Source organism: Pempheris klunzingeri, chromosome 3, assembly GCF_042242105.1.
Source record: "Pempheris klunzingeri isolate RE-2024b chromosome 3, fPemKlu1.hap1, whole genome shotgun sequence".
NCBI classification, from domain to species: Eukaryota; Metazoa; Chordata; class Actinopteri; order Acropomatiformes; family Pempheridae; genus Pempheris; species Pempheris klunzingeri.
Window position 1 is genome coordinate 6763381 of NC_092014.1, and position 25125 is coordinate 6788505.

The following is a 25125-nucleotide window of genomic DNA, read 5'->3' on the forward strand; positions in this document are numbered from 1 at the left end:
CTTGAGAGAAACTCTGACTATGCTGATTCCTCTGTTTCCTAATATAATAGAGCAGCCCAGCTTTGAGTGTGAAAACCTTGGAAAAGAGTGATTTTGAGGGATCTTTTTATGGAAGAGTGAATCTGAACAGGGCTTTAGTTAAAATAACAGAAATGAGAACTGCAAATTTAGCATTTTGCAAATTTGGAGCTTTAGGCCTTATAGAGTACGCTGCTGATAAATGGACAATAACTGAATTCAAACTTTGTCTGTTCTTAGAACATCTCATTGCAGTTAAATCAAATCTCATTTTGGATTGGCTAGTCCAGTTAAATGTAAGTTGTAAGCTCATAGTTGTGAGCTGTTTTTTGTATAGCAAGTATTACCTAAATTAATACTATAAACTCGAGTTAAAAGCTTATTTTCAGCATTCATCTAAAGCTATATTCAAAACTCTAGAGTGGTGCTTCAGGGAGATAATTTTTCCTGAGATGCCTCAGGGTGCTGTTTGCCCTGAAGGAACAAGGCTGACCTTGTTTTCCTCTCCCATACGGCCTCACAGGTGGCACTAGTCCCGCAGGCACACACTACTGGAGGCGATTTTGCTCTACAAACAGTACAAGAGAACTGATGCATGTCCCACCTTTTAGAATCACAAAAAGTGGAGTATGTTGTAATAGATCAGTTCATTGTACATGTGATGAGCCTACTGACGGTGAATAGAACCGTGTGTCTGATATTAGAAAAACAAACATCCTCAAAAAAATATTACATGTCAGCAAACAATTATCTTTGTTCAATGACATTCTCCAGGTTCCCACACTGCTGAATGGATGTCAGCGCTGGGTCACCCTGTAAAGCATAACCGTCAGAGACACAGACCTGTGCCGCAGGCTTTGTACTTGGTGCTGTGTCCGTGCAGCAGCAGAGTGAAGACCAGCACCAGAATGAGGATGAGTCCCACCAGAGCCATGACCAGCAGGAACCACCACTCCTCATAGAACGGACGCTCCGACAGCGCTGCAGACAGTGACAGGGCCACATATGAGGGAGATATATCACCTTTTCTTTTGCTTTAGTTTACACTGATGACTCGGTTTGTCCCATAGGACCAGAAAACATCCTCGGATCAGTTTCTTTGGTAAGAGAGGGGAAGCTGAATAGTTGTCTGTATTGACTTTTAATCACTTACTCAATTTATAAATTTATAAATATCTGAATTTGTGCCAAAGACAGGAAAAAAATGGACTCATACTTAATATAAGCATAGTTGTAGTTGTGTGACTTTGCCTCTAGGTGGCAGCAGACACAAAAGCACACTGTTTCCAACTCAGAGTAAATTAAGTCAACACCATCAAAAGTCTCAGATCTCAGTGGATTCATTAGCCTGACCAGTGTGTGTGTGTGTGTGTTTACCAGCGAGGGCAGCAGTGGGTGTACTCGGCTGTCCGTAACCATAGCGATTAACACCGATGACTCTAAACTCATAGCTGATCCCCGACCTCAGGCGCTCCAGTGGCACTGAAACAGACCTGCTGCTGGGAGGGAGGAGTCTGATGAAGGAATCCCACACTCCTTCATCTGCAGAGAGGAAGAAGAAGAGAGAGAGAGAGAGAGAGAGAGAGAGAGAGAGAGAGAGAGAGAGAGAGAAGTTACATCACAGTTTGGGGGATGGGCAGACAAAAGAGAGGGCTCCTTAATTATTGTCAGAATGTGATTAAAGAAAATTATAACTTGTCAAATTTAATTTAAGATGATAATGTGGTGACGATGAAGATCACCGTTATCAGTGTTAATAAAGTGGGTATTGCCATTATCATCAGCAGTGGAATCGTACCACAGTCTTACAATCTGTCCTGCGGAGCGTTCAAACAGCTTGCAAACAGACGTCCTCTGTCTGTATTACACCTCTGCTAACCTTTTTTTTTTTTTACAGAAGTGCAGCTGACTTGATTTGCACAGCAGGTCTTAATGAATCTGGTGAAAGCTGTGCTCAGTGAGGTTTAGCGCAGGGTAGTACTTAACTTCCCGCTTCATTAATGAAATGAACTGATGAAGAGGTATATGTCAGGTAAGTTACTGTTTGACCTGTGCTTGAGCTTACCTGAGGGACGAGCCTCAATAATGTATCCGCTGACAGGCGCTGCACCGTTATCTCCCTCTGACCAGTGGATAGTGAGCGCTGAGGACGTCTTGGTGATGGATATTTCCATAGGTGACCCAGGGGAGCCTGTAGTGTCAGAAAGGGGCACACACATACTTGTTTCTGTCATTTAGGAGGACACTGTGTCGGTGTACATTCATTTCCTGTTCTAACCTTTACTTCAATTGCTGGTTAATTTGTTATTGTACTGGTGTAAAAGCAACATATAAAAACTACACATGACCAAATAAAAAAACACTGAACAGTTTACTGCAGCATACACATGTACAAATAGTACAACTGCACATAAAAAATGCAGCGTTTGGAGTGGAGCCAAAATGATTAATCCCTAAATTATCAGCAACTATTTTGATAATCTATTGTTTCATATCGTTGCAGCAATTTTTCAGCCAAAAATGCCATTCGGTTGTTATAGCTTCTAAAATGTGACTATGTTTTCTATCATTGTAAAATTAATATCTTTGGGTTTTGTGTTGTTGGTGAGACAAGGAACGACGTCACTTTGAGCTGTGTGGTGACAATTTTTCTGATTTTTTTTTAATTTACAGATGAAACAATTAATTGGCTGATAGAGAAAATAATCAGCACAATAATGGAAATAATAGTACCCACAATGGGACTGCACACACACACACACACACACACACACACACACACACACACACACACACAGGCCGTGCCTACCTTGCACAGACTGAGCGGTGATGTTTGCCTGTGTGGGAGGTCCATAGCTGACTGTGAGAGCCTGAACACTGAACGCATATGTCGCTCCTCTGATCAGGTCTCGAACCTTCAGCCATCGCTGCCAGCTGCCCCTCACATCCACCGTCACCACTTTACTCACTCCTGCTCTCACATGGACAATTTAAATGAAAAGTCAGTGTCCTTCTCAGCATGTATATGTGTGTGTGTATGAAGCATGAGTGTGCATACCTTGTACAGGAGCAGTGGGCTGGTAGACGACCCTGTAGCCCTCCAGCTGTCCATTAGGAAAGAGTGGAGGTCCCCAGGACACGTTGACACTTCCCTCTGTCACCTCGGAGAAGGACAGGTAGCTGGGCTGCCCGGGAGCTGCAGGACACATGGAGGATGATGAATTAAGAGGAATGAAGGAAATCAAAATGACTAAAATGTGATGCTTGTTAATTATATTTTAAGGAACCGACTCCCACTCCCTACCGGACTGCAGGGTGCGAGCCCCGCGGGGGTCACTGGGGGGGCCGTCTCCAGCCGTGTTGAAGGCAGTCAGAGTGACCAGGTAAGGTGTGTAGCTGGTCAGGTTGGTGAGATGCACACGGGTGTCTGGGACAAAAATCACCTTGACTTTCTCACTCTGGTTCTGCTTGTCCCTCTCCCAGTAGTGGATCTGCAACACAGAAAAACTCTGTCAACAACGCTGGCTTTGATTTTCTCCTAACAACCTCCGCTGCTCCTGTTTTCTCCTCTCATTCCTCTCACTTCTGCCGAGTAGATTTCATTACATTTGTAAATTTCCCCGTTGTGAGGCTAATAAAGGACTATTATCATAAAGAATATCTTATCTTACATGTACTATATAATCCATGTGTGCATCGTTTCAAGACACCTTATGTAGGCCTACATGCTGCTCCCTGCCATATGAAACCAACAACCATAGACATGACCATTAACTCTCAAGCTACTTTGGTCAGGCCCTGTTAGCTTAAATAGATTAACATCTCCTGATTATTCTACCCAGCATGACGAAATCAATATAAAGACCTTGTAGTGTGTGAATGTCGCCATTCATGCCAAAATTTTCCTTTTTCAGTAAAACACATTTAAAGTTCGGACTGTTTTAGTTCATCACTGAGGAATATTGTTTCTGTGGCTTTCTGGCACCTTAGACAGACCAAGTTTCATCTAACTGTAGTGATCTGAAAAATGTGTTACTCAACCCACTTTGCAAAAATAAAGGATTCTAGAAATGCAGAAGGTGTGACTTTTATATTGTAGCCTAGGTCACATATTTTTGAATGAGTGAAAAAACGATAAGCATTACACCTGATATCCTACTGCCAGTAAACAGCCTATATAAATGCATATCCAGTAAGCAAATCTGTTTGATGCATTAAAACAGCTTGCCTCCTGCTCTTACGGGCATTGAACAGGTGCATATCCTCTGTAATATTGTTTAAACCAACAGCTACTTTTACAAATCAATGCATGTCATTTAATCCCCGCTGAATGTAGAGGAAACATTTTCATCTAAGACCGTCTTGCACAACAGAGAGCCCAGCAAAAAGGCTTGGTTTGACTTTCCACACGCATACAGCCATATCAGATACATACTAACAGCAAGGTAACAGTGGTGGTTGAGCCTCATGCATTAGAAATGAATCTGAAAAAGTATCTTGTATATACGGCAACCTTTAGAGGGAGAAAACAGCCACAAGGGCGGTTATTGTACTCTCACGCTGGTTAATTGGCTTGAAGCTTAAAGGTTTTGAGCTTTAAGTGTAGATTCACAGAAAAACAAATGTATATCAGAGTTGAGTATGTTCTGGATTTTATTGTGTTCACACACAGCACATGAACGTCTTTTCTGACAAGCATCCAAGTACCTAATCGTACCAAATGTGGCTCCTCACCACATTGAAACTGTAATCAGATCATCAAACTGTGGCTCTTATAAGCACAGACGGACCTGACATTTATCTACCGGCTGTTTTTTGTGGTCGGTCGATATAGATGGACACAAAGGGGAGGAAACTGCCAGACATAGATATGATATGATTGACTTGATTGTATTTGGCATTAACATGCAGCAGTATGCATAATGTTGCCACTTAGTTTTCTTGCTATTACTACATGCTATAATAAGTGTGGGTTCTGTGTTCACCACAGTTGTTGATGATCTGTGGCAGCACCTGATGGCAAAAGTGATTCATGTTAATGTTTAACATTTATCAATGTTAATTTAATGTTAGTTTTTTGCTTGTATACATTTCAGCAGCAACATGAACTGTCTGTGCAGTTTGGTTTACAAAGTAAAACAACAGTCACTTTTTTGTAGAGAGGTCCATTTTTGTTAGTATTCCTAACAGAAAGCTCCACAAAGCACCACAGACTGTATTTACAACTTTCAAACTTGGAAGTAGCAGCTTGTGAGTAGCACTTGAGGGCAGCATTATACCATCACTGTCCTTCCACGCGCTCTTGTAAAAATGAGCTACAGAATAACTCATCTGAGTCAATTTAAAATCAAAGTGTTTTACCTTCTGCATAAAAGGGACATTTTAATTTAGGAACATCTCCTTTGAAACTTAGTTTAGTAAAAAGTCCAGGTCATTTTGTAATCCACTCTGCTGTTATTTAGAGGATTTATTTTGGTGTTGAGCGTGTGAGACCATCAGGATTAGTCTAAAAAACAATTTGAAGCCTTCTTGAACATGATTATGATGTGATTTGATGAGACTAAGAACCTAAAATGGATTTTCCAACAAAGGAGTTGATTTAGGATCTTAAGTCTCAATGAAAAATTGGAGCCAGATGATTGTTTTGCAAAGTAGGAAACATTTTATAATTTCCAGCTTTTTTGTTCTACTCGGAAGGGTTGACCTACATTGATAGGGAGAGCATGATGGATGTTGCTAGTGTCTTTAAATTGATACCATACCTGATAATATACGTCTCTAAGAATATAAATTCTTAAAGGTTGTTACTATGAGGAAAATCTGAAGTTGTGGAGCGCTTCACTCAAAGCATGAATGGCTGATTTGAAGAGGTTAACATTTGATAACCTTTTACCGCTGGTGTGTGTGTGTGTGTGTGTGAGAAATTTCACTTGACAAGGTTTGGTATGACCCCTTACTCATCACAGCCAGTATGTTTAACAAGTCCTTTTAGAGCATTTCAGTAAACTTGAACTGTCGAAAAATACACTTAAAATGAAGCTTATGTTCAGTCTACCTGCCGTCGGTGCTGCTCATCTAACAGAGTTGGCATGTTAACAAGTCAGAACCTATAAATTCATTAATCATTCTTTCTTTGCTCTGTTTCTCTCATCTTAATCTTGTTAACCCCCTCTGCCTCACACTTCCCTCCCCGTGTCCATCCGTCTTTGGTAGCTAAGTGTATTCCCTCAATCCTCTCCTCTAATCAGGATTCTACAGGGATCACTTGCTCATCTCATTCCTTTACTCTGCAAATATTACATTCCCTTCTTTCTTCTCCATTCCTCCTTCTACTCCAGCAGAAATCAATGTGTCTAAAGCTGGACAGATAACCTTGTGTTTGAAGTACTAAGAGCGAGGGGGTGGGACAGGGGAGTCGAAGGGGAGAGACGGGCAGAGGAGTGATATCGAAACCATTAAAGGATATTCAGAATCTTCCTTTAACTTAATTCTTGCTCTTTCTCTCATCTCTATAGGACACTTGAAGGTGCAGCAGAGCAAAACCTCTCCAAGACAAGAGCAGAGGCATTTAAAATACAGACAGAAACGGTGCTGTGTGCTCTTCTATCACACGGACACTCATACAATAAGTACTCATCTATGTGCTGTGCTGGGGTTTTTTGTGTTGTAACAGGAATTCTTTACATGTACATGTGTTTGTTTTCTGGCGGGTCACCTTGTATCCTTGGATAAGCCCATTCTGGGTCTCGAGGGGGGGTGTATCCCAGGTCACTTCCAGGATGGAGGGAGACACAGCTGACACTCTGATAGACTGAGGGGCCACCGATGGAGCTGCCGAAGGAGAGGTGTTTGGTTAGACAGTTGCTGTGTATGTGTGTGAATGTGTGAGTGTGTGTGCGCGCACAGCTGGGTGTCAGAGTGGGAAGTACGGAAGATAATGTTCTACCCTTCCAATTAGACTGGGCCTAAGGCAATACCTTGTTACTCCACTGTACCACATATATGCATGAACACTCAGCAGCGTGCACCTGAAGCTAGAGAAAAGGCCATATCACCCCATTTCATCATCCCCCCTCCAGCCTTTTTTGCCTTCCCCTCCCGCTTCCCCTGCTTATCCTCACCTCTCACTTGTCTGCATGTGATATGTATGGCCGACACGCACACACCACACACACCCCTTGCATATGGATGCAGCATTGGTCTGATGGGGGGGGGGGTGAGATTGTGAGGAAAAACTGTGGATGTTACTATCATAACATGCTAATCTGTTACCCTGCACACTCGTTTGTGTGTGTGTGTGTGTGTGTGTGAGTGTGTGTGTGTGAGTGAGACATATTTGCCCTCCCGTTTGTCTAATGAATCCATAGTTTGACTACCTGGTGAAAGTTAAACAGGGGTTGGGCCATCATTAAAAAACAGGTGACCTTGTGCATGTGTCCGTTTGTATGTGCACCGACGCTCTCACACACACACACACACACACACACACACACACACACGTGTCACCTGAAAATGTCATGGAAGGGGCGATGACAACAAGACAAGAGGCATGAACAGGACAAAGCCCCCTTACTAGCTTCTTCCAGAGGTTTCAGTCATGATGTGAAATCATCTGAAATCATGACAGCTACTGAGCTTGTAGGTGAACTGATCCATCTCCATAACAACTGAGCAAACTCCATCTGCTGATGAATACTGTATGATATGGTTGAAAGCTCTGTAGACCTTGAGATTGGATTGGTCTGTTAAACTACTATTTCCAAGATCAAGAAGGTGCTTTCAGGCTTAAAAATGACATATTGAGAAGTAAGTACGATTTCAAAGAAGAAGAGGGATCTTTATACCCCACAGTAAGTAAGAGGAGCAATGATCTGAAGATTACACTCCAAATTAAGTGTTTCTTATTGTACCCACAATTCAACCTTGTAACAAAACACTAAATGTATCAATAACACAGGGGAGAGATGAAGCTTTAAAAGCAATAAAACAGTTTTTGTGGCATTATATTCAGATTCCACCTACCTGCCTCTCCAACAGACACCTCCACTGGAGTGGAGGGTGGACTCTCTCCAATGATATTGTAGCTTGTCATAACAATCTGGTAGCGTTTGAACTTCTTTAGTTCTACACAGAAAAAAACAAAGCAACTTACATTTACATTTATACAACATGTGTGCAACACACATATGTTAGTCACTGTTTTCCTTCATATTCTAGATGCTGCTTGCTTATCAAGTTAAAATGAATAAATCTAAAACAAAGTTTCCAGGAGCTTTACTCCCCAGTTCCATCTTACATTACTTACGTGTCAACTCAAACTCTGTTAGCGAGGCACTGCTGACTGTCTTGAAGGTGCTTTTGTCTTGGGAAGATAGAGTGAAAAAGGGAAAGTACATCAATAAATGTTTCAAGTTTAACAATAATCTGTGCCATTGTAATGCCTTTCAATAAGATGACTGAGTTTGAGGAAACATTGGAAAGACGTTTACAGTTGTCAGACTGTAGACGTTGTGTGGGAAGAGAATTGCCCAATCTTGTTGTACAGTTAATCTTCTACATGAATAAAGCACTTCAGGCTGAACACAATATATGAATATATTGATACTACCAAATTATGTTGCAATATGCAATATGTATGCCTTGTAAGAAAACAACAGTCCAGTAAAGACAATTTGCACAGTCTCACATCATGGCTACACAGTTCATCCTTCGTCCCTGCTCTGATGAGGATACACTTGAAAACATGCTTTCTCCTTCTTTTCTTTCCAGACCTCTGAGTGAGTCTTTTAAAAAGACAAAATGGGTCACATGGAAAATGCCGTCCTTGCTCTGCAGCATGAACAATTACAACAAGATCTTTTATTCAGCCAATGTCACCCCCCCCGTGACCCTTTAGGATAAGTGGCATAATAGATGATGAATAAATTAATGAATTAATCTTTCATCAAACAGTATGAGTGTACGTTTGCTAGGTTATGAACCTTCTGCAAATGTTGTCGATGTACTTCTACTTTTTTTTTCACCTCTGATCTTCTCTGTCATATTTTATTTTGTGATTCCCCATAACACTGGCACTTTCACATACATTATTTTCTCTTGAAGTCAAGGATCTCAACACCCACAGGTAGCTTTGGTACGTAGCTGGAATTTATGATTAACTATCACTATTCTATACTATATACTGTATATACTAAATACTATTCTATACTATATAATTTCATATGTCCCGATGTTCACACAGTATATCAGACAATACTTTGACTATGATTTGTTGATTATGGAAAATTAGCTCCCTAAAATCTTAGCTAAACTAATCTAGCTAAACCCCTCCCTCTAACGGCAGCAGTCCAATCATAGCTTAGCAACCATAACTAGGCAGGGCAGACCTGTCAGGTGTGTGCGTAGGGTTGAAGTACACCTCAGTCTGTTAACATGATATCATGTATGTAGCCACAGCCAAAAGCACACTTAAGACTTTTTATAGTGTTCTTGTTATGAAATGAATCAGCTGGAAAAAAATCAATTTAACCAACATGGAGCAAACATTAACTTAATTCGCTAGGTAGCTGCAGCTGATAAAATCTCCTAGCAACAGTTGCAATTTCAAGAAAGCAGTATTTCAAAAATGTTAAGAAAATTCAAGTGATAAAATGACACTTTTTTCGATTACACGGCATATGTGCTGTGCGAGGGCAGAAAGTCTGACAGGCAAAGCACCAGCAACTAACGGGGGCGGGGCTTGGCAGACAGTTAACATGAGTATCGGTACTACTCACTTGTAATGAGGGCACTTGTGGTGTTGTTTTTGGTTGCCTGGACTTCTGCTTCAGCGAAAGTGGAGGCGTTTACTGGGAGCTCTTTATAATACAGCCGGTATCCAGTCAACACCCCGTTAATACTGCCGTCTCTCGGACGCTGAAAAGATGTAGGCGAGAACACACACACACACACACACACACACACACACACACACACATACAGACACATGCAAAGAAGTATTAGGACTTCATTTCTCACAAAGAAACTTCTGACAAGTCTGAACTGTGCTCATTTTCATTTTCCTGGTGTAGTGAGGTGACTGACAGGACACTGGGCAGGCTGGCAGAGCAGTATTTTATCAGCAGTCCACTTTAAGGGCCTGGTGGATTGGTCTGGCTGTAACCCGCACAGACAAAGTGATGCTTCAGTGGGTTTGGCACTCTTGTAAAGGATGATGAAATTGCGGGTGACTTTGTTTTTCACTGCCTCCCTCTGCTTTGACATAAGGCTAGAAGGAGTGAGAGAAGACACTTCCAAACAGGAGAAGAAGAGTGACAAGCAGTGAAGTAGCCACGCTGTATTTACCGTCTATTCACATTTCACAGTGAAATGTGAATAGTGAATCTAAACCACCTCCATTTCTTTCATTTTTACTTTGTTGTTGAACATTGCTGATGTTTGCCTCTCTTGCCCTCTGATATCTCCCCTGCTGGTGTATCCTCATTAAGATTATGATCATTTCTCTCCCCGAGCCAGGACTGTCGATCCCTCCGTCTGTCCGTCCCTCCCTGTTGCCATCCCTCCAATCTGTCTGAGCTGCCCTATGACCTTTCCTGGTTCAATAAATAATGATGATTGCATCCTCAGACAAAGACACACAGCATAAACACAAGTACAAACATTGTACACATACACTAAGTCTGCAGGGGTCTCATTCTCAAAGTAGGCAATTAACCTGCACTCAAGGTTTTGTTGTGTAGGTCTGTCTGTTAGGAGTCTGAAAATACCTTCCACTGCACCAGGACTGAGGTAGTGGTTGTTGGCTTCACTGTGAGGATCACTGGAGGCTCATCAGGCACTGGAAAAAAAACACAGACAAAGAAAGTGAGGAAGAAAAGGATGCAGACAGACAGACATGCTTCTGTCCACCCTCTTACAGTCCCTCTTGGTTATGTCTTCAAATCCACATATATCCTCTTTCTTTCCTCCCCTGCCCCATCTGTTCCCAGTCTCTCACCATCCTGCAGAGTTGTAACAGCCTCTGTCTCTTTGCTGAGGACACTGTCTCCTACATCGTTGGTGGCCAGCATGCGGAACTTGCATGATGTAAAGGGCTTCAGCCTATTAACACAAACACATGAACAAAAAATGAAATAAACATTATATTAATTTACATGCTACTAATTTCAGCCGTAGTACATTTCTCTCTCTTGAATACCTATCTGCTTTGTGAAAGGCTGTTGGACCTGTTGCATCATGATCATTTTGCATTTATTACTAAACCAACGGATGCATGTGTTACATTTGCGATGTAGCTAATAAAACCACAGCAATACAGCCACAGTCATATTTTTGAGTGTGGCTATGCTTATAAAGGGCAGCACGGTGGTGCAGTGGTTTCGCACTGTTGCCTCACAGCAAGAGGGTTCCCCTATTTGAACCTGGGGTCTTTCTGTGTGGAGTTTGCATGTTCTCCCTGTGCTTGTGTGGGTTCTCTCCGGGTACTCCCACACTCCAAACACAAGCAGGTTAGGTTAATTGGTGACTCTAAATTGCCTGAGGGTGTGAGTGTGAGTGTGAGCGGTTGTCTGTCTCTATGTGTCGGCACTGTGATTGACGGGCGACCAGTCCAGGGCGTACCCCGCCTCTCGCCCAATGTCAGCTGGGATTAGCTCGAGCCTTCCTGCTACTCTGAAGGATAAGTGGTATAGACAATGGATGGATGTACTTTTAAAATACCACTACAAATGTCCTGTGAGCAAAAATAGCAAATACACCACTCGACTTGCCACTTTAAGAGCTTAAGGCAACGTGTGAAATCTTCTCAGGACCAACTCGATCAAGAAATTAAAACATTCAGTGAAAACTTTGCTCAATACTCGAGAATTTTCACACATTGCTGTGAATGCAACCAATAGTTAATTCGAGTCTCATGTTTGTCTTGATGATGAGCTGTGAGTGAGCATTGCACCTCAGTGCCTCTGTGCTTTAGTCTGCAATTGTTTCACAGTACACAGTTTATATTTGGAGTGTCCTATTAGCTTGTCAGTCACCTGTAAAGAGTTTTGAATTGAACTAAACAACGAAAGGTGCTAGACAAATAAAATTTGATTTGATTAGTACAGCTTTCAAGGTGAGGTGGCTGTGTACTGATGAAAACTGAAATGAGTACTTAAAACAGGTAATTTTACGAGAATGTAATTGCAGCAATGGCAAAGCTGTGCCCTGTGGAATTTTGATTACAAACAAACTGATTTTTGTTTCTGATCAAGGTTTCTCACCAATGAGCGCCTACGTATCTTTAAGACTTCTACAAACAAGAAAAACATGTGTAGAGCCTTCTTTTGAATTTTCTAATTGACTTCCATTCAATTAGACTTCTTTTTTGAGCTGGTGCAGTTGCACCTTGCTGGCCTTTAGGGAGATGTAAGTGTGCGGCACTAGACCTGGAAGGTACATTCACCTTTTTTTGTCTTTATATACACATGACACAAACAAGACAATAACCTACTTATTAAAACATTGCTGTCAGATAGTCCAACCTGTGTGATTAACACTTTGGAATAAACTGCCAAAACCACCCTCTCCCTCTCACAAACATATTTTGCTCTTTTAGAGCAGACAAGGTCTTGAATAATAATCATCTTACACCTTTCCTAATTGTCTCCTCTGCCAAAGTATTTTTACTGCCATACCACCACGACATCTTATCTGCATTTCTCCTCTGTGCAAGGTGAAATCATCAGTAGGTACAGAATAACAATTTACATCACTCATTTTGAAAACACTTCACTCTAGAGCTACTTACAATCAGCCCAATAAACACGCACCCATTGTTAAAGGCTACCTGAATAAGTTGAGCTATGGTGCCTTATAGCATGCTAATATTTTAAATCCGCCCTCCCATCCAATTGATTAAAATTTCAGTTGGTGGCAAAACACAAATTTTCCCTCATTTTTTTTATTGATCTAACCTATTATTAACAACAGCTAACTGGAGCAAATTAATAATTTGTAACAAGGAGTCACTCCACCCCCCTTTCTACTGCTGCCCACACATTTACTTACAAGGTCCATCCCTAGACTTTATTTACTGAGTGCTTCACAGACTACAGAGGACCCATAAGAGATTCAGGAGGCGACAGGAGAACTGCTCAAGTGTCTTCTTGTATAATAATGAGCTGGGCCCAATAAGGGACAAGAAAGGGCCCTATGGGGTTGTGGGTATCGTAGGAATAGAACATCAAAGGCATCAACCTCATAGAGGGTGGGGTACCAACGGCACTGGGAGGATGTTAAAGACAATGTTTGAACGTGTGTACATACTGTATGTGTGTGTCTACGTGTGCAACAGCCTGGGGACTTCGATGTTTTGGTTCCAAAGATGTCTCGGTGGAAAACAACAATTAAGGTTAGATAACAAGCAAGTATAAGTGTGTGAGCATGTGGAGATGTAAGCTAATTCCTCTATCCGGTGCTGTAATGAGAGCATTCAGTGATAGAATGAGCTAGAAAAAAAGCATCAAAACAACAACAGCAGCACCACCATCACAGCGGATGGACTCTCCCCGAGGCAGGTTGATGCAGTCACACTGAGAGAACTCTTCAGCATCTCAAATAGCCCTGTGATAGCTCGAAAGAGGACGGCACACAAACAGGACGAAGCAGGAGACGAGCGGGGGAACACACACTATACACAAGAAAAGCCTCATCATATGCCTGCTACTCAGGGAAGGTAGAGTAGCCATCCAGTCTGACCACTGTCACCTGCTGTCATAATGAGTCTCACCAAGGGGAAAAGGATGGAGGGATAAGGAGAGAGGGACCGAAAAAGGAGACACACAATGGGCATGACACCCTCTTCCAGGGGATGGGTGGATGTGATGCTTGAGGATGAATGAAGGAAAAAATACATGCCTTAAGGTTTTTGAAAGCACTGGTTGATGGATGGATGGAGGGAGGGAAGGAGGTGGTGACAACAAGAGGGATGAAAAGGTAAGACAGATGAAAAGGTAATACGCTTGTAGGGAGAGAGAGAGAGAGACAATGGACAAATGGTACGCACAAACTTGAAAGCATGAAGGCAGAGTGAGAAAAAAAGGGTATTAAGAGAAAAAGACAGAGCAGTTCCTGCTGTGCCTGTGTGATTAGGTGACTGAGATCCTCCACGGCTCTGCAGTGATTATGATTACTCTGCTCTCCCCGGTGTTTTTTTGTGGTTTATGTTTTTTTGCTCCACAAACCTTCATATGCTGAATAAATAAAACTTTTCTGTCTGTGTTCTAATTCTCTTTGTTTTCTGCTGTGAGAATTCACAGCATCCCCCCCTCTCTTTGTCCACTCTTCTCCTCACGGAAGCATAAACATTATTTTTTTACAGACTTACAAACAACTAATTCAAGTTCAGCATGCCATGCAAGTTCGATGTTACAGCTAAACAGAAGCCAGTAATGTGGAGTCTTTGTTCTTGTTTGTTTCTGTAACCTGGACCCTCCTTAGATACTGTTGCTATGCCTGTCAAGCTTTCGCTCCTTGCACAGCAAATAATATTAACAATGATCACAGTAGCGGCTTGAAGACTGTAAATTCTTTGTTATTTTTGGAGTCAATTTCGTCTGTCACTGTCGATCTCATCAGCTGTTGCTAGCTAGCTAATTAATTAGCTATTGTTAACTCATCAAGTTACTTAAAACTACGGTTTCACTGTCTACTTTTTAAAATTTCGAGCTGACTACAATGTTTCAAGACTAAGGGTAAAGCTAACAGGTTTTACTCAAAATGTCACCATTCACCACCAGAGAATCCAATAAAGAGCAGGACAGAGATGCTAACGATAAGCCAAATTGTGATTGCATCCAGGACCGGCTTCCGCACAGTGGGGAAATACTACACAGTGGATGAACTGTATGTATGTATGTATGTATGAAAGCCCTCATGAAAGTACTGCTGTCTGGAAGAAGTGAGGTAGCTGGCCAGACGTTAGGGGGAACACACTATTTAATCCTAATTCCTTACAGTTTTATGTTTCTGGTTTTAAGAAACACAACAAAAAGACACAACCCTTTATTGATGGAGTATATAAAGCTTACCAGGCCTGCTACGCTACGATAAGACAATCACCTGTTTAGTGAGTGGCATTCAAAATTTACTATGTAGAGCTCTTGGTAAAGAAACACAAAATGATTTTTCCTAAGGTGGCAAAGGAGGGTCCCGCCCATAAAACCATTGGTTGGTTAGGTTTAGGCACATGGGGACCAGTCATTAACTAGAAGGTAGGGGATGGGGAACAGTGATTGGTTAGGTTTAGCCATAAGGAGTCACATGGTAAGTGTTAGGGTAAGAATATCAGGGTCAGACCAATCAATGACAGCCTAAAGCCGGGACATGCCATCATCATCCTAGGAAAAAAAGGCAACAATGCGAAAAAAAATAATTGTAAAAGAAAAAGAAATTACAACACTGTTTGACACAGGCAGATATGTATGTATGTGTGTGTGTGTGTGTGTGTGTGTGTGTGTGTGTGTGTGTGTGTACCTTTCAACGGTCCAGGTGGTCAAGTTGTGTGGGATGTCAGCGGTGTGTGTGCTCCAGTCCCCGTTGGGCAGCTCTTTGACCTGCAAGGTGAAGTACCTCAGTGGGGAGGAGCCCGATCCACCCGTCACCCAGTGGAGGCGGAGACGCCGAGATTCAACCCCGTCCTGGGGTACCGACAACTTCCTGGGTGGCTGTGGGCGCTCTGTGGATGTGAGATGGGAGGAGACGAAAGAGGCGGAGGAGAGATGAGAGGGGGAAGATAGAAAAGGCAGGAAAATTGATGCGACAAGAATAAGAACAGGGAAACTGAGATGGAAAAAGGAGCAACTAATGAAAGTTTCAAGAGCAATTTCAAGTTGATTAAAAAAACATTGAAGTTGATATTCCGACACTCTGAACACTCATCCATACATAAAATGATGTCCATTGTGTGGACAACATTGTGTGGCTGTGTTAGCAAATACCACCATAAAATCTTCGTGTGTGTGCATATTTTTGTTCATTCGAGACAGAGCGTCCGTGAAGAGCTTTAGATATACAGTCTGCTGACACATTAAAGGACAGAGCAGTGCACATTATCACAAGTCGTAGACGCGCTGGATGCAAAAAGTAGGAAATGAAAAATGGTCAATACATGTACCCACTTATTGCAAATGCGTTTGCGATGGAGATAAATACAAGCACGAGCTTCTTCTAACCATAGTAGCGATATCAGGTGTGTGTGTGTGTGTGTTTGTGTTGATTGACTGCTGACACTGCAGGTCAGAGACAGCTCCGTTTCTCTTTGTAGCATGAATGTGTCTGATTTTTACAAATACTCAGATGTTTAGTAATGGAGACATTAAGACTTTAAATGGGTAATTTGAATTAATATGAATTTTAGTTTGGCTTTGGATGAAATTATTTTGAACCAACCTTTCACCTGTAATGATGTAATAGTGTAATGATCCTCATCTGCTCTTCTGTCCTGGTTATACAATGACAATGTCTCTGTCGGAGCTCTTTTTCATACACATGCATAGATGGAAAACTCCATATGCACATATGCATGACTAAGAAATCAGTTTTCTAATATACAAATCCAGCTGGGAATATCTCATATAAGTGACATTGAAGAAATCAGTTGTAGAGAGACAGTCAGCTGTATCCAGATGTAAACGAGTTCCCTGTATAGAAATATCTGCATGTACATCACATATGTACATCATTGTGACTGTTGCAAAACATACATATGCTTAAATGAAACAAGACATCTAACCACTTTGGCATCAAAGAAACGATTTCTCAACAGATGTGTGTGTGCGCGTGTGTGTGTATTTGTCTTCGCTATTCAATTAGAAGATGAAAGATGGCTCCAGGAGTCAGTATCTTTGTACGACTGTGTCGGCAGGAGCTGTGCGATTAGTAGACGTGTGTGCCCACATGCACACAAACACAAACACAGACACGCACACAGACACACAGACACACACACACACACACACACACACACACACACACACACACACACACACACACACACACACACACACACAGACACACACACACACACACACACACACACACACACACACACACAAACAAAAACACGGTTGGGGGACATAACTGTTTAATTTCAGGGGCCTCAGGTTATCGATTAAGTCTAGAAATAAAAGCATTATCGATTCTTTCTGAAGTTTAATTAATCTGCACTTATGCTCTCAAACATGCACACAAGCACAGCCACACACACTGACACACACACACACACACGGACACTGACACACACATAAAAGCTCGCCTTCCTTCATCCTTATCAGAAGTAATTTAAGTCAAATCTGTTTGTCTCCCTTCTTCCCACACGCCCTTATTCTTCAGTCCCTTCAAGATTTGACTATTCTCTCTTTTGTTTTCCTGATACCATCTGTGTCTCCCTGTCTGCTCCTCTCTTGTTCTGTTCCGCAGTTAAGATCATGTACTGATAATAAACTCATAATTGTCGGAACAAGTGCTGCCCTTTAAGCACTTACATGACAGTTTACTGCTACGCAGAGGAGAGGGGAGGAGTGGAGAGTGGCAGAGGTGAAATGTAGAGGAAAGAAGATATGGTGTTGGTACCAGAGGAGAGAAAAGATATGGCTGTGGGGGGAAGGAATTCTGCTACATATGCTGCTGTATGTTCTCCGTTATCTTATCAGTTATCACCCTCTTGGAGACAAAAACCACCATAGTTAAGTCTCTCTAGAGGGCATTGAGGTTTTCTCTAATTCATTCACGCACATGCACACATACATACTCACATGCGCACTCAAAAAGCCAATTTTCTTTTTCTAGGGATTAAGTTGGTCTCTTCAGCATCATCAGAGAGAAATCTCTATTAGGCTATTCTGTCTGTCTCACAGTGAGAATGAGCCATTATGTTGCTGAAGTGGAACAGGGAACCACTGAATTCTGTTCTAAAGAAGTCCCGATAATGATGCTGCTGATGTTATGATATCTGATCCAATTAAAATGCACTACACAAGCTGATAGCACCGAACAGAATACCTGACATCATGATTCCAGGTTTTCATAAAAATTCACTTCACTGTCACATTTTAATATAGGAACTTTTGTATGATTTCAACGCTTTACTAGACATACACAGCGCTGGCTGACAGAGAAAATTGGAGAGAGAGATCAGGGATGACATCTATCAAAGGCTGTGAGCTACGTTCAAACAAAAGTTATTCATGCGTTGGTGTGCTGACACACCAGAAGGAAGTTCATTTTTAAAGTGATATTTCACTTTGGTGGGATGGCTCCTCTCAGCTCAGGAGAGGTCAAACTTCAACACCACCAGTCACTCAAACCTTTCCTCCATGTCTTTTTGCCATCTGATTACATTACCCTGCTCACGGAGTGTAATGCTAATGCTGCGTATCTGCTAAATATTTGCACTTATAATGAATTTCAAGATACACTTCAAAAAATTTAATATTAGAACTTGATAAGATACAGTTCAGTGTGCTTTATTAAATTAAGAAAATATTGACATTTTGGAAAGAATATTGATCAAACATAATCGTCCTTTCTAATAATAATGTAATAATAAAATGTAATAATAAGTATGGGTTATACTGAATTTTCATTTGGCAGCAGATAAAATCTTGGCTGTTTTATTCTAAATGAGCTGAAGACATTAAATCAGTTGACTGAAACAGAGAGAGAGAGAGAAAGGCGCAGAAGTCTAGACAAGATGAGATGAAAACATCACAACCTGTGAATCTGACGAGGATAAAAACTGGACTTTTCAGTTGTCTCTAAATTGAAGGAAAAAGAGCCACACTGCTCACGCACCACTTTAACTCTTCAAAAGTCACCATAACAATCTGTTCTTCTTTTTTGGCCACTGACTGCGTGTTGGAGGATATACTTCTTCTGTCAAAGGCTTTTGGACACAAAACTGTCTTAGCAGAGTTACAGTCACTGCTCAGCCTCCTACATCTCGCCATAGGCACGGGCTGTCATACTCTCTCTGTCTGAGCCTGTTTCTGTTTTAAAATTCCTGTTATTTTCACAGTTCATACCCCATGATGAAACCAGTGCTAAATTTAGTTGAATTGTTACAGAGAAATTAGTAACATTTTTGCTGCCCTAAAAGGGAAAATTACCATGACTGCAGAGTGCTGATAGAACTATTGATCAACAGTAATTACTTTGGTTTAGAATCTAAGATTTATGGCTTTCACATCTTGCTTTCTGGCCTGTGCTGTCTCCTTTGGCAAACAAAGACTTGCCAACACGTTGCCAGTCACCTTCTCACCTACTAACTGTACATTTGTCGCCCGCCCACCACAGAACAAGGTGCTATGAGAGAGCAGACAGTTGAGTGAGAAAGATCCTTGTTGTCTAACTAATAATTTATAATTTTTCATGATAATTTGACAAACCTTGGTAGATGGCTCCCCCTTTTCAATTGGCTTATGTTGCGTGGACCCCCAAGCAGTTTTGGGAACTCTTGTCTCTCATTTTGTCCCTGCAGGTGGGCTAAAACCTGCTGATTTCCATATCTACATTTACAGCAAAGCAGCTCTTCATCCACTGGAGTTTCTAAATGTCATTTTGTCTTGTGCTGTATGAAAAATGTCGATCACACTGAAAAGGTCATAGTTTTTTATCTTCTGCTAATATTTCCTGCCCAGAAACGATGGACTCTGTTTGTCTAACCACAAACTACATTGTTGCACTAATAACCTGTCCGAACACCAGGCCTGAAGCTCCTGCTCGCTTTTCTCTCTCTAACTTTATCTCTTCGAGGACTTCACATTGACCACAGCTCTTTACACCGCTAAGTAGGGCTGCAGAGAACATACATTTTTTAAATGCTGAAACTTCACCTAACCTTTCCAGACTCCTCCTGCACTGGCATTACTGTAGGAAATAAAATATAGTTTTTGACCCCATCTATTTACTCGTCATTAGTCGAAGCTTCCAAACGTACACGCCATTATTCTTATTGAACAGCCTTGAAAAAGGCAACTTTCTGTAAAGTCCATCAACCACATACTGTTTATTCTCATAGGCCTTTTTAACGGCTGACGTTTTTACTCAGCACAGCAAAAAAATCTGAACTCTGAAAAATAGGTTTTCCTTAGGCCTTTAAATGCAATGAACTGTCTGTAAGCAGCATTTAACACAGGTGATTAGACTGAATGTGGGGATATCTATACCCGCATTTACCTGTATGCATGTTTTCTGTCGCAATACACTGTACTCACATTATTCAAATATGACTCAGCACCTCATGATTTTGTTGCAGCTTGAGAGTTCATGTTGGGTCAGGCTGAACTGCTACAGAAACAGATATGATAGTATACCTGATTCCATGTAAAGCTTAAGTGTGTGTGTGTGTCCTTTACCTCTGCGCTCGGTGGTAACAACCAGGGCTTCTTGTTCTTCGCCCCAGCCCACGGCGGTGCGAGCAGTGAGCCGGAACACGTAGGTCTGCTCAGGGGAAAGTCCTGTGACGGTGAACTGTCGAGCGTTGGAGCCCACTTCCACTGTGGTCCAGCGCGCTGGGTCCCTGCTGTCCAAGCGGTAGGAGATCTGGTAGCCTAGTGAGGGACAGAAGGAAAGACAGACGGAGGAGCAAGACAGTTAAAATTTGTGTGAAAGTCTTGTGTGCGAGTGTGTTACTGGGTTTTTATGGTCTACTTTAGAACACAGAGACCACAGGAATCAAAGGCAGCGCAACACGACAAAAGAAAAAACCTGAGAACATGACCGCACAATGCATCGAACCATGTATTCTCTTTTCCACAAAAAAACACACAAACAAACACAATTCTCTTCAGTTCCTGAAATTGTCCATGTCTGCACTGAAAAGATTTGATCCACGCAACTACTTTGGTATTAGAGTACCTGTGTATGGTGTGTATGGACCCACACACACACACACACACATATATGTCACAACTCTCATACTGATATTTCCCCTTCACACATTATACAGAGATTAAAGCAAAAAATATACGAGAGCCTGAAACGTTGTCCAGGAGGAAATGTGTACAATGAGCTGAATCATGTATTACAGAAATTTAAAACTGCAATGTGTCTGAAATCAGGCCTGGTGCCTCAGAACTTTAAGCCCTGACTATATAGACATACAACCTGTCTTCTGTCCCCTTGGCTGTGACCCATGGTGTACACGGCTTGTGTCCTGCTTCGCTGTCTCATGTGCAGTAGGCCATGTAATAACACTAACACCCTTCACACATACACACATACACTCAAATCACTGATCCCCGACCAAGCTTTCCACAGGCCACTGGCCACTCACAAAGGCTCTCAATATGAAGATTGCATTGTATGCCAAGTACACACATCCACAACACCACACAAACACACAAGTGTGCGAGGTGATTGGTTCACGGTGAGACTGTCAGGATAGTAATCTGCTCAGCGGCACCTAATCTGGTTGTGTGGTTGATAATCTCATCAGATAGTCTGATTGTATATTAATGTGAACTCAGTGTGTGGAAGATTATTGGATAACAGCTAGATAACAAATCCTCTTGCATCTAAACAATTGGGTCAGAGCACAGCATTATCTTCTGTACTGAATAGCATCAGGACATCACTGCTATCAGATGCATGAGACTAAATCTCCATTACAAAGAGATGGTGTCATGTTACGTAAGGCCCATCGAAAAGATGTTACGTGACATGTACAGTACATTTCATGTAATTCTTATCTTAAGGCATTTAAAATGTGTTGTTCAATGCTCAATGCTCACTGGTCTTGTCTGTGTTAATAAAGACTTGGAGAAATTGTATTGCTACTAATTAATCTTGCTCGAGAGATTCAGTCTGAGGACTGTACTACCAAGTGCTTCAGAGCTGAGACTGGAAGTAAAGTGCAGCCTGAGCAGCGTGTGCAGCCACTCCAGGTGGTTGCTATGTATTGTGACTCATCTTTTCTCTCATGTCCCATTTCTCCTCTACACTCATGTCGTATTCAGGGTTTAATCACACGTCTTTATGCTCAGTTTTACCATAGTTTTCATCATACCGAGATCTAGTTTTCCACTAAGGCGCTGACAGGAGCCCTTTAGGCTTGTTAGCCTTTTCCCTCCAAACCATCACTGAATCCTGAACAAAAAGACAGCCTATGTGAGACAAAATTTGTCTTTTGGCTCTTTAAGTCAAGTCAAAGTCAGTTTTATTAATATAGCCCAAAATCACATCGCCTTAGGGGACTTTAATTGATTTGGTTAACATTTCATGTTCTACTTATGTGTTTAATGGATTGTTTTGTATTGCATTTATTATTATTATTAGATTGTATGTTTAGTAAGCCCTGAAAATGTACCAAATTCCAAAATTATGAATGCATTAATTGAAGTGAGACTAATGATGGCTTAATTTTCTTTACTAATATACTCCTGTGCTTTCTGCTACCGTTCTAATGGTGATATTTTCCTTCTCATAGAGAAAATAATAATTCATCCAATCCTGATTAAATTGCCACACTAAAAAGCTGCTGGACTTGCTTTTGGATTTCAGTGTTTAAGTGTGCACACAACACCATATGTTCTATGAGCCAGTGCCACCATCATCATTGTAGTTTTGTACAACAATATAATAATTATTACAGTATACTATTTTTGCAGATACTGTACAAACACCTGTGTGCAGTTTTGTGCCAACAGGTAGTGATGCAATACATGTGGTGACAGGCATCAAACTTCAACTTTGAAATGCCACGGCCAAAGATTTCGTACAGCTGTAAGCAGCTCCTCTATTTCCTTTGAGCAGTGCATTGTGGGACAGCTGCATTAACAGCACACTCAAAAATCCAGCTTTTTTAGTTTGTATACTGACTTTTTTGAGTTCTTAATTTTGACTTTAGTGCACACTACATACTCAAAATGTGATTATAATTAATATGTGGTACGGAATTGGGATGTAGCTTGTATTTGCCACTGGGATGTTAATGTGTGTGTGTGTGGATGTATTTAAATTCACCAAAAGGTCATGTGAGAACACAAATGCCTCACTGCCTTGTGCCAAATTAGATTGTGCACCTTCTGTGGTCTTGTTTCCCCTCTGTCCACCTTCTGTGTCAGTCCCCTTTGGGTTGAGAACCCAAGGAGAAATGAGGCAGTCAAAGAAGTCGGTACACTGGAGTTATTTGTATCTGCACACACACACACACACACACACACACACACACACACACACACACACACACACACAGTCTCCACATACACTACGAATTAAAGCAAGGACACAGCAGGGCTGCGTGTTTGTGTGTGTCTGTGTGATCGAGAGAGAGAGATTTGCCCTCCCACTCATCCTTCTGTCACAGAGTGGTGTCGCACTAAATGTCCTCCCCTTTACAATATAGTCACACATCACTCACACTGTCCTGCACGACTCTCCCACTGAGAGGACAAACACTGCTTCCTTTTCCCCTTTGTGCTGTGTACACACACACACACACACACACACACACACACACACACACACACACACACAACCTGTCCCTCCTCTCACCTCCATACATCTCCCCTCTGCTGTCTCTCCCCTTCTGTTCTCACTGTTTCCAGCTCAGCAGCTCTCAAATTCCTCTCTCCTCTACCTCGCCTCTCTTCCTCTTCATTAATCTGTTCTTTCTGATGCGCTCTGCATGCTGTGATTTCAGAAACAAGTGATATGTGTTTATATATAAGGCTATGTATGCATTAAGAAAGGTGTCTTGCTTCAGCAGCTATAATAGCCCCTTTCCCAGGTACAAGCTTGATCACTGACACTCTCACGCACACATTCCTGCACATACACTCACACAAATACACACTTAAACACCATCAAATCTCGGCATTGAAATGGGGAGTACAGAGAGCTGACCCTTGTTTGAAAGCTAAAAACAGAATCAGCTCTTTTCCATTTTACAGCTTTGACTTCCTTCCTTCCTCTGAAAGATCACAGTATTGTGTGTGTGTTTCTGTGTTGTGTGTGTGTGTCTGTGTGTGTGTATGTGTGAGTGTGTGTGTGAGTGTACCTTTAAAATTGCTAACTCATTCCCTCTATAAGCCAGACTCTGTCCCTCAGCAAATGAAAATACATCTATTGTCTCTACAACTGTAAAACACTGGATTATGATATTAATGTTGCTCTCAAATATCTGCTTTTGTGTGTGTGTGTGTTCGTTTTGTACCTAATATGATGCCGTTGGGGTTCATGGGTGGCTGCCAAACTACCCTGACGGATGACAATCGAACTTCTGGAAACACCATCCTGACAGTTGGACCTGGGACTGGAAAGAAAAATAGAGGAGGGAGTTGGCAGCAGAATGAAACTGGAATAAAATATATAAAAAGAGCAGTAGAAAGTAGCACAAAATGAGTCCTTCAATACTGTAATGAAAAAGAGAGCATTTTAACATCTAGCACTTATATTCTAATAAGTTAGCATGAGTGTAGCAAGGCTCACTGATGAATGTGGATATGCTCTATGCGCGCACACACATGCACGCACGCATGCACACACACACACACACACACACACACACACACACAAGGACAATGTCTTGTGTGGTTTAAAGAGGCACTTCTAAAAGCCACAAAATAGAAAATTAAATTTTCTTTGTTAAATGTGTTAAATGATGTTCCACATCATCAAATACATGTCAGTGTGAGTGTGCATGTTTATGTGTGTGTGTGTGGGTGTGTGTACAGTACATGTATGTGTGACTGACAGACAGGATAGAGGTTCATTAAACATTGCCAAGAATTGACTTCCCCGTTCTTGTTTCATCCTCAAATGAGAAAAACTTTTCAAACGTGACACTGTTTGATAGAGGATGTGTGTGTCTTTCTGTGTGTTTGTGTGTTTTATTAATCGAAAGACCAGACTGGTTTGCCGGCATCCTGCGAAGTCTGCCATGGTTACATCTGGAGATTTCTGCACACGGTACACACACACACACACACACAAGATGTGTTCCCCATGCTGCGCCGTGGAGGGGGTCTGAGGGGTGAGCTGAACCCAGTGCATGATCAGTGAAGTGGGGGAGAGAAGCTGTTGGCTGTGCTGACAGCAGAGGTGTAAAGAGGTGAAAAACAGCTACAG

General features: G+C 41.7%; 1 protein-coding gene across 1 annotated transcript in view; it reads right to left on the minus strand.

The window, feature by feature from the left end:
* Positions 1-25125, minus strand: part of LOC139225692 (protein sidekick-1-like) — a 213790-nt gene that overhangs the window by 2684 nt on the left and 185981 nt on the right. Inside the window, exons 29-43 of the mRNA XM_070856523.1 lie at positions 24212-24310; positions 20412-20606; positions 15532-15733; positions 11015-11118; positions 10785-10855; positions 9795-9933; positions 8324-8380; positions 8041-8142; positions 6734-6849; positions 3323-3509; positions 3077-3214; positions 2828-2989; positions 2084-2209; positions 1396-1560; positions 862-999 (exon numbers count right to left, since the gene is read on the minus strand). Of these exons, the coding sequence (XP_070712624.1) occupies positions 862-999; positions 1396-1560; positions 2084-2209; positions 2828-2989; positions 3077-3214; positions 3323-3509; positions 6734-6849; positions 8041-8142; positions 8324-8380; positions 9795-9933; positions 10785-10855; positions 11015-11118; positions 15532-15733; positions 20412-20606; positions 24212-24310 (2001 nt within the window). The remainder of the gene's footprint in view (positions 1-861; positions 1000-1395; positions 1561-2083; positions 2210-2827; positions 2990-3076; positions 3215-3322; positions 3510-6733; positions 6850-8040; positions 8143-8323; positions 8381-9794; positions 9934-10784; positions 10856-11014; positions 11119-15531; positions 15734-20411; positions 20607-24211; positions 24311-25125) is intronic.